The sequence below is a fragment of the Cornus florida genome, unplaced genomic scaffold (assembly GCF_030987335.1).
Source record: "Cornus florida cultivar Cherokee Brave unplaced genomic scaffold, ASM3098733v1 CherokeeBrave_3.0.0_Hap2_Chr08, whole genome shotgun sequence".
Taxonomy (NCBI): domain Eukaryota; kingdom Viridiplantae; phylum Streptophyta; class Magnoliopsida; order Cornales; family Cornaceae; genus Cornus; species Cornus florida.
Genome location: NW_026775578.1, coordinates 62286520 through 62298985, shown reverse-complemented (window position 1 = coordinate 62298985; position 12466 = coordinate 62286520). Strand labels below are relative to the sequence as shown.

General features: G+C 35.9%; 1 protein-coding gene and 1 pseudogene across 1 annotated transcript; both read right to left on the bottom strand.

Moving 5' to 3' along the window:
- Window positions 1-2351: 2351 nt before the first annotated feature.
- Window positions 2352-4915, bottom strand: LOC132270392 (receptor-like protein EIX2; annotated as a pseudogene).
- Window positions 4916-9128: 4213 nt separating this feature from the next.
- Window positions 9129-12050, bottom strand: LOC132270391 (receptor-like protein EIX2). Its single transcript, XM_059771577.1, has one exon. It carries the CDS (start codon window positions 12048-12050, stop codon window positions 9129-9131), a length of 2922 nt encoding a protein of 973 aa, XP_059627560.1.
- Between the last annotated feature and the right edge of the window lie 416 nt (window positions 12051-12466).

Below are 12466 nucleotides of genomic sequence, written 5' to 3'. Positions count from 1 at the left end.
TGGTTGCGCCTCATGGCAAAATTATCCAACCACAAGGAGATACATCGTTCATAGTTGATGTACTCGCTTTCCGACATTCATTGTCAGCCACTCTCCTAACCATGAATCATAGGGTGTTTTGCCACACTCGGAAAAAGAGAGTGAAGGTAATTAGGTTCAAAAACACATTTTCTTCTAGAATGGTTAAACTAATCCTCTGTCATCATTTCCTCCACATGACATTTTATGTCACTCGTCCATCTATTATTTGGGAGGGTAAGTTATATGATTACAAAAATCTGCTTCACTCGTGTTCTCTTTTCCTGTCATTTTGATGTTGTTTGTGTTACTGATGATGAAGATAGGAAATTGATGCAAGAGAATCATTTGAAGGCTAAATGTAGAGGAAATCAAATTTCAAAGTTTGCCACCATCGAATCCGCAGGTCAACGGGATATAATTAATAAAATGATTTTTGGTTCCACCATTTATTTATTTCTTTCAAGTTTATGTTTTGTTGTTCATACGAAGGAAAAAAATTGAATGAAAGAGAGATAATAATAGATGAATGACAATCTCTAGGAAAGAGGTTATATCATTCCCTCTTTTTGTTTGGTTTAATAGAAGTAAAAAGAATAAGATAATATATTATTTTGTTTTTTAGGAGAGAAGGGAAGAAATATGGTAAATTATAAGGAAAATTTTGTAATTTAAATTTTTTTATAATAGTCTTTCATTTCTTCAGTTCATATTGGAGGGACGAAATTTTTTCCGTCCATATTTAGGACGAAATTTTTTCTTTCTTCCTGCACGTCTTCCATTCATTAAATTTGTGAAAGAGGAATGAAGACTCATCCATCCTCTTATAAAAGAATTGAAGCTTTTGTGACTTGAAGATCATGCCAGACCATTCATGGAGTTGCTAGGCCCTACATTAGGCATGAAGTGGGTGTTAGGGTTTCTCTCCCACATGGGAGAGCTCAATTAACTCATTACCGATGGCAGTCCATTTGGATGTTAAATCCTATTAGAAAGTTCTTTTATTAACCTCTTTACCGTGGAGGAATTAGGAAAAAATATACTATATTATCAAAGAGACGGGAGGGTTTGAGTTGCGTAGGGGACAAAAGGGTGCATAAATTTCTTGCTAATAAAAATTATATATGTAATATATTATATTGCTTATTAAAGTTTTTGGCCCCAGAAGAGAGAAATTGTGAAATTTTGGTAAATTAGGGTGAAATGTTGGCAGAATGCTTTGATGTTAGGAAGTTCATCTTCATCGATCATATTTTCATTTTGATTCTTTTACGGTGTTTTCTGTTCAGCTCTACACCGGTGAGATTTGTTTGTTCTTGTTGATAGAATTTATGTTATTTTGGTGAAGCTTGTTTCTGTGGGCATCAAAAGGTTATATTTCCTTAATGATTATGCCATTTCTAAACCCTTAAGTTTAATTTAGAGAAGATCAATTGTAACCTCATTATTTTACATTGTTAAAGATATTATTCAAATTTGTCTTATAATTTTTCAACTTGAAGGGGTTTTTCTCGTATATCTTGGTGTTTTATTCAATTGGAATGTATTGGTCCAGTGGCCGGGCTGCCACGCATTGACAAAGCCACACAAAGTTCGCTACATTTAGAAAATTTAATAATAGTGACAGAGAACACAACACAACACTCGATGATGAGATGCTATTTTGTGTTGAACTAGTAACTTGATTTCTAAAATGCTGCATGTATATATGCTTACTCAAGAGCTTACGTTATGAATCAATTAGGGAACTCCATGAGGTTTCCTCGATGAGTGAGTGCGAGGTGTTAAATTTGAATGAAATTTAGAAATTAGAATGTGCATATTGTTGTGATTTAATTACCGATAGTTGTACGTGAATGTCTTAATAAGACATTTATGTAAAAATGATTTGGTCAATAAGTTGAGTTTAATTGCTCAAAGTTGGAGTTCATGTTAGTTTTGGGGGAGGATGGAAGCTATATATATGTTGTTCCACATTACGCATTTACTGGAAAAATATATAACGTGTATGTATCTAAATATGCAAACCATTGATCGATCAAGTATATATAATAATTACAAACACTAGAAATCAAAAAAAAAAAAAAGGAGAGGAAAAGTTAGAGTGAGACGGGAGATTATATATAAACAAGAGTCTCCTATTTATAATGATGAGTGGCCTTTGGTTTATTATGGCTCATTTAAGTTCTGCCAATAAAGTCTATAAATATTGGGATATTATAATTCAAAATGAATGGTTCATTAATTAGGACAAGTTTTGTCTTAACCGGTGAGTAGGTTATACCTACAGACTCCTTATGTGGTCTAATCATAAATGCACAAATAATTTGTAATCAAGAAAGTGATAAATAAGGAAATAAGACAGGGTGATTGAATTTATTCAAGTGACTTGGAAATGTCAAACTTGACATGCTTGGAGGGATTTCACCAAAAAGATGATTCATGGAGAACTCAATAGCTTCTAGTTGTTCTGTAGCACCAATATCCTTTGGAATTCTTCCTGTCAAAAGATTATATGACAAATTTAATGAATGAAGCCCTCGGAGACTCGTCAATTCCTCATAGATCTCTCCTGATAAATTGTTATCTGAAAAATCCATGCTCGTAACTAGTTGAAGAATGATGCTATATTTGTCATTTGACCTTTTATTACCAATATTGCATTTTCTAAAAAACCTTCAACAGGGGATGTAATGGTCATATTAGGCCAGTATGACATTTGTTCACTTGAGTTTTGTTGTATGGCCATAGCGCTCAAGTATGACATTTGTTCACTTGAGTTTTGTTGTATGGCCATAGTGCTCAAATTCATGAAACATGCTAGTATACTTCCCGAAAAATTATTATGTGCAATGTCCAAGATTTGAAGTGAACTGAGTGCACAAATTTTCTTAGGAATGTGGCCTTGAAACTTATTTGATCTTAAGATAAGAATCTTGAGATATGAAAGCCTTTCTCCTATCCATGTGGGTATACTTTCTAAAAATTCATTTTCACCAAAATCAATAGCCACTAACCTTGTGCAATTTTGCAGTGACAAAGGTAATTCCCCAGATAGTCTATTGTTTCGTAAATGCAACGATTCAAGAAAATCTAGAGATCCCATGGAGCTTGGGATTTTGCCGCTTAGATTGTTATTTGCTAAATTTATGAACTCCAAGATATTCCAACTTGCCCAACAGTTGGGCAAGTCTCCTGACAAAAAATTTCTTTCTATATTAAGAAGATGCAGATTCTTAGATTCATCCATCTTGTAACACAGAAAGTGAGAAATAGATCAAGAAAAAGCATTGTTTGAAAGATCCAGTGTCGATATATTTGATGACAAACGAGGCAGTCTACCATTGAAGTGGTTAGAACTTAAGTCAATTGCAGTGAATTGAATAGATGCAGCTAAAAGCTCATCTTCAATCTCACCATGGATATGATTGTGAGAGAAATTTAAATAGAAAATTTGAGATGACTCCAAAACCACCTTGGAATGGTACCCAAAATTCCTGTATGGGATATGTTTAAAGACACTAAAATTTTCTGCCAGTGAAGCCAATGGGGAAATTGTGGACCTAATCGACATGACTTGAATGACAATTCCAGAAGTTGGAATAGAGGAACCCAATTTGGATTGACACTCAAGGACAATTGATTCCCAGATCCATTGAGATACTTCAATAGTATGAGGTTGGCGGAGTGGACTTCAGAGATGACACCTTGTAATGAATTTTGTGACACAAAAAAACTCTCAAGATGTGCAAGTTGACCAAGACTCCCAGGGAGAGGTCCACTCAAGTTATTGTTATAAAGGTTTAAATACTTCAGAGAGCATAATCTTCCTAAGGACACTGGAAGTTGACCAGAAAGAGAATTATTAGAAAGATCAAGAGAAACCAATTTTTTAGATTTTCCAAGTTCAGGAAAACGGCCACAAAGTTTATTGTTGCTTAAATCTAGAGTTTCTATTTCATCTAAAATGCAACTAGATAAAATGTTTGAAAGCTCCAATATATCACCACCAAGTTTGACACTTGCCAGTTTGAATACTTTTAAGTTGCAAAGATTTTTAAAGGACCTTGGCAATCCCCCTGTGAACAAATTCCATGACAGATCAAGATATTCAATATGACTGAAATTAGATGGTTACTCAGGTATTGTAGAATGAAAAGAATTGTGGGACAAATCAAGGTATTCAAGAAGGCTAAACTAGATAGCCAATTGGGTATTGTAGAATTAAAGAGATTGTTGGACAGATAAAGATATCCAAGAGAGGTGATGTTTCTCAGACCACTTGGAATTGATCCACGTAAACCACATGATCCCAAATTGAGATGATCAAGGCTACGAAGACTAAACAACCAATTAGGTCGGATGAAGGATTCAGAAGGGCTACGAGAAAGATCAAGGACAACAAGAGAAGTAAAATTAACAATATGTAAAGGAGGAAAGTGATAAATCCAACAATGGACTAAGTGTAACTCTACCAAAGAAGGGAGCATGTTGATTTGCTACAACAAATCATGTGCTTTGCTGAGGTTCACGTTCTTCAGATAAAGTTGCTGTAACAGGGAACTACCAGAAATCCATTGAAGAGTATGAGCATATAGATTGCCATAACCTTCAAGTCTGGGAGAGTGCAAATTGGAGAGGTTCCCCAGTTGATGAGGAATCACTCCTTCCAAATCTCCCAGAAGATCGAGGGAGTGCAACCAGAGAGGTTTCCTAGTTGACTCGGGATGACACCTACAAATCCAGCACGGGGGAGATTAAGATATCTTAAACTCCCCAAGGAACCAATAAAGCTTGGAATCTGAATCCCATCAAAATAGTTACCGCTAAGATCGAAGTCAGTCAGATGCTTCAAATCTAGTAAGGATGGATTTAGCTTACCTCCCAGCATGGACATTAGAAAAGCTTTAATTTCATCATAACTAAATATAGCTTCAAGAAAAGGATTTCAAAGGTGGAGCTCCTCAACATTGCCTGTTAGATTGTTACAGACAACTCCAACCCATTCACAACAATCCCCTCCTGATTGATCAGCACCCCATGAGAAGAGGCGATTTGACGGATCGCTTAGATCTTAGACACTTTTTACTGAGCGGTTGGCTCACCCTATCATATTATTACATTTTTCAGGTCATGGGAAGGAAGTGGAAGACGACACTCCTCTACAAGTTTGAATGGGTTAGTGGACTGTTTTGACAACTTTTAAATTAGTAATCTCAATTTTTTTTTTTTCTTTTTTTTAGCCTTGGGATGGCACGTATATTATGTATCGACCTTAGAATTGACCATAGTGCCCTTAGAAGACCTCGGGTTCAGATAAGGACCCGGTAAACGATTCTGACCCTTGGGTTTGGGTCGTTATAATGAAGATTACATAAAGGTCCTATATATAAGAGAAGGTTTGGGCTAGGTGAGTGATGAACAAGTAACTTGTATATACTAATATGGTAGGTAATCATATATGGTAATTTGTAGCAGGGAAGATACCAATGTGGTAGATAAAAGGATAAACTTATAATTTAACATAAAAAGTAATTACATTGTCCAATATCCGTATCCGACCCATTAAACGGGCTATAAAATAACAAATTTAACTTTATTATTTAATGTTAAATTAAAAACTAAAAACAACCACACAACACGCGCACACATAAATTAGTTAATTAGGTGTTATTAAAGCCAATTCCTATATTTTACGCCGCTTGAGTAATTGCATATTGTTTTGTTTTCATCACCATTTGTTTAATTTATAATCATTGTCATTACCTTCCTTTTAGTTTTATGAAAATTGTAAATATGATTTGGTCAATAAGTTGAGTTTGATTCTACAAAGTCGGAGGTTATGTTAGTTTTGGAAGAGAATGGAACCTATATATATGTTGTTCCACATTACACATTTACTGAAAAAATATATAACGTGTGATGAGCACTGAAAAGTGCGTATTTAAACCCCTCAAGCTTAGGCATTCTAGTACCTTTATCTATCTTACTTTACCGTTTTAGATTAATTTCGTAATATTTCCATTTTCAGGCACTTATCCCGAAAATAAGCTAACTCAGTCAAATAAGAGCTTAATTGAAGCAATTCTAGGATTAAATAAAGAAAGGAGCAAAGTGGAGAAAGAAAGAAGCAAATGAAACCAAAGGTGGGGAAGCAGCAAAGTTCGATTGATCCAACTTCAAGGTTCGATCGATCGAACACTGATCGATCTCAGCACTTCAAGATAGATCTAAACCTTGACCCAAAAGCAAAAAGTCCAAAGTTCGATCGATCCAACACTACCCTTCGACCGATCGAACACTTTTGTCCTTATTCAAATGATTGATCTCATCCACAGCTGTACCATCCACTAACCACTTTTGTCCTTTTCCCAAAAATGTCTCCCAAAATATCTCGGATTTGTCTTTTCCCAAAAAGCTCAACCAGTTGGATCGATCCAGCCTAAGTTCGATGGATCTCAGCCAGTTCGATCGATCCAAGTCCAAGGTTCGATCGATCGAACTTCCTCTAGTGCGAAAAAGTTAAAAAGCCAGCTTATTCAATCCATCCTCTATCCAATCATTAGAGAATATTCTTTGCACGACCTTAGCTCATTTGGTGTGTCACTTGACCTAGCTATAAAAGGAATATGATGCACTTTTGGGGGGGGGGGGGGGGGGGGAGACTTAGCATTTGGTAGATACAATTTGAGAGGCTATTCTTAGTGTAGAAGAAAAAGAGGAGTAGGCTAGAGACACCATTGGAGTTCTTCATCAACAAGGAGTAGATTTCAACCATGGAGTTAGCATTTGAGGGTTGGAGTAACATCACTATGAGTGGCTAGACATCCTCTTGGGGCTAGAGTTAGCCCCAAACATGCTTTCTATATCTTAATCTTGTGTATTATTGAGGGATTAGTGTTGTAATAAATGTTTTGAGACTTTGATATATATAGATCTTGATTGTTCAATGATTTATGTGGTTAAATACTTTCAATTGATCATTTTATTCTATCCATATGTATATGTATGCTAAAATAGATGTTCACGTGCTTGTCTCTAGATTTTGTGTTATTGATGCATGTCTATGTGTATTGATGCTATAGATTTAGAGATTGTCAAAACATAGTGCTTAATGGAATGCTCTTGTGATTTTCTTGATGGTTTATACTTATTCCTTGATGGATTGTGCCTCTCCCCTTGTTTATTTTCTTGCTAGTAGTGTAGATGTAGTGTAGTTGTAGTGTAGTGTTAAATGGGAGGACAATCCATGCTTGTTGTTTGATGATCTAAGCTTTTGAATGCAAGTAGCATATGTCTCTAACCTCGTGTTGTATTTGGATTGTGAGCTTAATGAAATGATTAATGACTTGTTTTGATCTATTGTGACTTTCACATGTTGTTTAGACAATATATGCTTCATTGCTTAGATATATTGTGCCTTTCACATGATGTTTAGACAATACATGCTTAACTAGTCATCCTTACTTGTTGAATCATCCAAACACACACACACACCAATATTGCAACACACCATTTGCCCTCATTAGTCACTTGTCAACGGTATAGAAATGCATTGCTTGGTGGTGATCTCTAAACCCCAAGACTCTTCTCTCTCTTACTTACTCTTAGTTGCATTCTTTTGTTATTACTTAATTCAATTTAGTTGCTCTCTAATCAACCAACCAACCAATTTTTTGATCATTCGACCTACTAGCCCTAATAGCGATTCCACAACCTTGTTCGATCCTCACAATCCCTTGGGACGATCCCTACTCGCCCTAGCTATATTTTTAGTGAAGGTAGTAGTGGCTTCTATAAATGTAAAACTCTTGGCCCTCGCCTTAAAATACACACTCTCCAAACTTTATGGTGGTAGTGCGACCTCCGGCCACACCAACGTGTATGTATATAAATATGGAAACCATTGATCGATCAAGTATGAGAATATGAGAACAATCCTTTTATTTTTTTGTGGGTGTTTGTTTAATTTATCCCAACTTGTAGGACAAAAGGACATAATTATTTTTGTATTTTTAATTTCAATTTAATCCGAACAAAGAATTAAAATTGTAATTCAATTCTACATGAATTCTAAAATTGGCCAAAACAAATGTATATGGAATTGAATTTGTTGAATGTCAATTACATGAAATTGAAAATTCAATTCAATTCTAATTCTATGCAACCAAACCCAAACTTATTATATTTCCCTTAAACATAATTCACTGTCTTCAAAAGTGATCTGGCCCCATGAGAAATGCATTATTCTTGATACCATGGTGCATATGGTTGACAGGCGGTCCCACCATTTGATAATTAGAAAATCAAGAAATTGATAAATAAGGAAATAAGAGAGGGTGACTATATTTATTCTTAAAAAAAATTATTGTTCTTTTTTTTTCTTCATTTTCCGGATTTTGTAATTAAGAATTATTTGTGCATTTAAGATTGGATCACATAAGTGGTCGGTAGGGTTGACCTTTGTCCCATTAATTAAGTGGTAAACATCTCACTTAAATGCAATAACTTAAACAAGACACATTGTAGCTTAGTGGTATTTCAGGGATTCAAATCCTGAAATAGCTGCATGAATTTCTTGTCAAGAGAAAAAAATGCATGCACTTAAAATTTTGGGTTACATTTCTAATTGATTTAAATCCAACCTTAATCTCACGTCTAATCATTAAAGTTTCCAATAATCAAAGGATCAGAGTAAAAAAGTGGAATTCAAGATTCAAGTTCAGCACCATGAATTGGGTTCGTAACTCGAGATGATATAATTAAACTTATTTCGCCTCTCAAGGTAATTAAATCACTCATATCTCTCCTAAAATTAAATTGAATTGAGATTTCAAAACCTAGCTCTTAAAAAAAGTAATTGCAACTGTGTGCAAGCAGCTTGTGCATTTCAATTATATATGACAAATCTCTCAAAATTTTTTGGGGCATTCATTTGGTTAAAGTGACTTGTTACCTTCTTTTGCTTGTTGTTTCCATTGATGATGATGATAGGGAATTGATGTAAGAGGAAGATGCAAGAATACTTCAATCAACTTCACACGAAGAAAATCATATATTAGATTACATAGGTAGAAAAGATCTACACTTCTTTATTTATGTATACCATATCATCCACGTGAAAATGTACCAGCATGAAACATATACCAAATGTTGTCCATGAACCGAAAGCATACAAATCTCCATGACTTGTTAAACAAAAATGGACCGACTACCACCCAAAATCCCACCACAAATCCTAGTGCCATGCTCATATAAAACCAATCCACTTCAAATTCATTGCCTCTTTTACATGCTCCATTTTGAATTGTAGAGGGTGTATCATTAGCATTGCAGTTGTTATTAACTGGAGGCCCACACAGATTGTTTCCAACAAAACTGGATGCACTGAAACTTTGAAGTTGAGTGCTTGATGGTATCTTTCCACTCAAATTGTTGTAGGACAAGTTCAAGTGACTTAGGAATGTCAAACTTGATATACTTGGAGGGATTTCACCAAAAAGATGATTCATAGAGAAATCAATGGCTTCTAGTTGTTCCATAGCACCAATATCCTTTGGAATTCTTCCTGTCAAAAGATTATATGACAAATTTAATGAATGAAGCCCCCGGAGACTCGTCAATTCCTCAGGGATCTCTCCTGATAAATTGTTGTTCGAAAAATCCATGCTCGTAACTAGTTGAAGAATGGTGCTATATCCACGCATTTGTCCTTTTATTACCAATAATGCATTCTCTAAAAAACCTTCAAAAGAGAATGCAGTGAAAGAACCAGGCCGGTATGACATTTGTTCACTTGAGTTTTGTTGTATGGCCATAGTGCTCAAATTCATGAAACATGCTGGTATACTTCCTGAAAAATTATTATGCGCAAGGTCCAAGATTTGAAGTGAACTGAGTGCACAAAGTTTCTTAGGAATGTGGCTTTGAAACTTATTTGATCTTAGGATAAGAATCTTGAGATATGAAAGCCTTTCTCCTGTCCATGTGGGTATACTTCTTGAAAATCCATTTTCACCAAAATCAATAGCCATTAATCTTATGCAATTTTGCAGTGACAGAGGTATTTCTCCATATAGGCTATTGTTTCGAAAATGCAATGATTGGAGAAAATCTAGAGATCCCATGGAGCTTTGAATTTTGCCGCTTAGATTGTTATTTGCTAAATTTATGAACTCCAAGTTATTCCAACTTGCCCAACAGTTGGGCAGTCCTCCTGACAAAAGATTTCTTTCTAAATTAAGAAACTGCAAGTTCTTAGATTCATCCATCTTGTAACACAGAAAGTAAGAAGTAGATCCAGAAAATGCATTGTTTGAAAGATCTAGTGTTGATATATTTGCCGACAAACGAGGCAGTGTACCATTTAAGTGGTTGGAACTTATGTCAATTGTAGTGAATGGCATAGATGCAGCTAAAAGCTCATCTACAATCTCACCATGGATATGATTGTGAGATAAATCTAAATTTGAAATCTGAGATGATAAGTTCCAAAACCACCTAGGAATGGTACCCGAAATTCCTGTATGCGACATGTCTAGAATCAATAAATTTTTCTGTGAGTGGAGCCAATGAGGAAATTGTGGACCTAACCGACATGACCTAAATAACAATTCCCGAAGTTGGAATGGAGGAACCCAATTTGTACTGACACTCAAGGACAATTGATTCCGAGATCCATCGAGAAACTTCAATTTTGTGGGGTTGGCAAAGTGGACTTCAGAGATGACACCTTTTAATGAATTTTGTGACACAAAAAAACTCTCAAGTTGTGCAAGTTGACCAAGACTCTCAGGGAGAGGTCCACTCAAATTAGTGTTATAAAGACGTAAATACTTCAGAGAGCATAATCTTCCCAAGGACACTGGAAGTTGACCAGAAAGAAAATTATCAGAAAGATCAAGATAGACCAATTTTTTAGATTTTCCAAGTTCAGGAAAATGGCCCCAAAGTTTATTCTTGCTTAAATCTAGAGTTTCTATTTCATCTAAAATGCAACTAGACAAAATGTTTGAAATCTCCAATATATCACCACCAAGTTCGACACTTGCCAGATTGAATACTTTCAAGTTGCAAAGATTTTTAAAGGATCTTGGCAATCCCCCTGGGAACAAATTCTTTGACAGATCAAGATATTCAAGATGACTGAAATTAGATAGCCACTCAGGTATTATAGAATTGAGGAGATTATCAGAAAGATCAAGATATCTACGAGAGGTGATGTTTCTCAGATCACTTGGAATTGATCCATATAAACCACAGAATCTCAAATCGAGATGATCAAGGCTACTAAGACTAAGCAGCCAATCAGGGATCAAAGATTCAAAATCGTTACTAGAAAGATCAAGATATCTAAGAGAGGTGATATTTCTTAGACCACTTGGAATTGATCCATATAAACCACATGATCCCAAATTGAGATGATCAAGGCTACGAAGACTAAGCAGCCAATCAGGTGGGATGAAGGATTCAAAAGGGTTACCAGAAAGATCAAGGACGGCAAGAGAAATAAAATTAACAATATGTAAAGGAGGAAAGTGATCAATCCCACACTGGACCAAGTGTAACTCTATCAAAGAAGGAAGCATGTTAATTTGCTGCAACCAATCATGTGCTTTGTTGAGGATCACGTTCTCCAGATAAAGGTGATGCAACAAGGAACTACCAGAAATCCATTGAAGAGTGTGAGCATATAGATTGCCCCAACCTTCAAGTCTGAGATGGTGTAAATTAGAGAGGTTCCCCAGTTGATGAGGAATCACTCCTTCAAAATTATCCCGAAGATCAAGGAAGTGCAACCCAGAGAGGTTTCCTAGTTGACTCGGGATGACACCTCCAAATCCAGCATAGGAGAGATTAAGATATCTTAAGCTTCCAAAGGAACCCATGAAGCTTGGAATCTGAATCCCATTAAAATTGTTGCCGCTAAGATCCAAGTAAGTCAGATGCTTCAAAACCTGTAAGGATGGGTTTAGCTTACCAACCAGCACAGACCTCTGAAGAGCTTCAAATTCATATTCATCATTATACATGAACAGAGGATTTCAAAGGTGGAGCTCCTCAACATCGCCTGTTAGATTGTTACAGACAACTCCAACCCATTCACAACAATCCCCTCCTGATTGATCAGCACCCCATGAGAAGAGGCGATTTGACGGATCGCTTAGATCTTGCTTGAATCTCAGAAGGGCTTGTCTTTCACTCTCCACGCAAACCACATGATCAGAGTTGTTGTTTCCAATGTATTTATAGCAGCAGGTGCCAGATCCTATCGCTCGCGAAGCATATTACGTGTCGGTCTAGTCTGTTTGTGGGGGCAACGACTTCGAAATTCAAAGAGTTCATGGTGATTAGACCTTTGCTTGGGAAATGATCGAGCATGAACACTAACAAGACTTTTCTAAGAATGTACAATATAAATTGCAGTACACTTACTACCGTAGAAGCT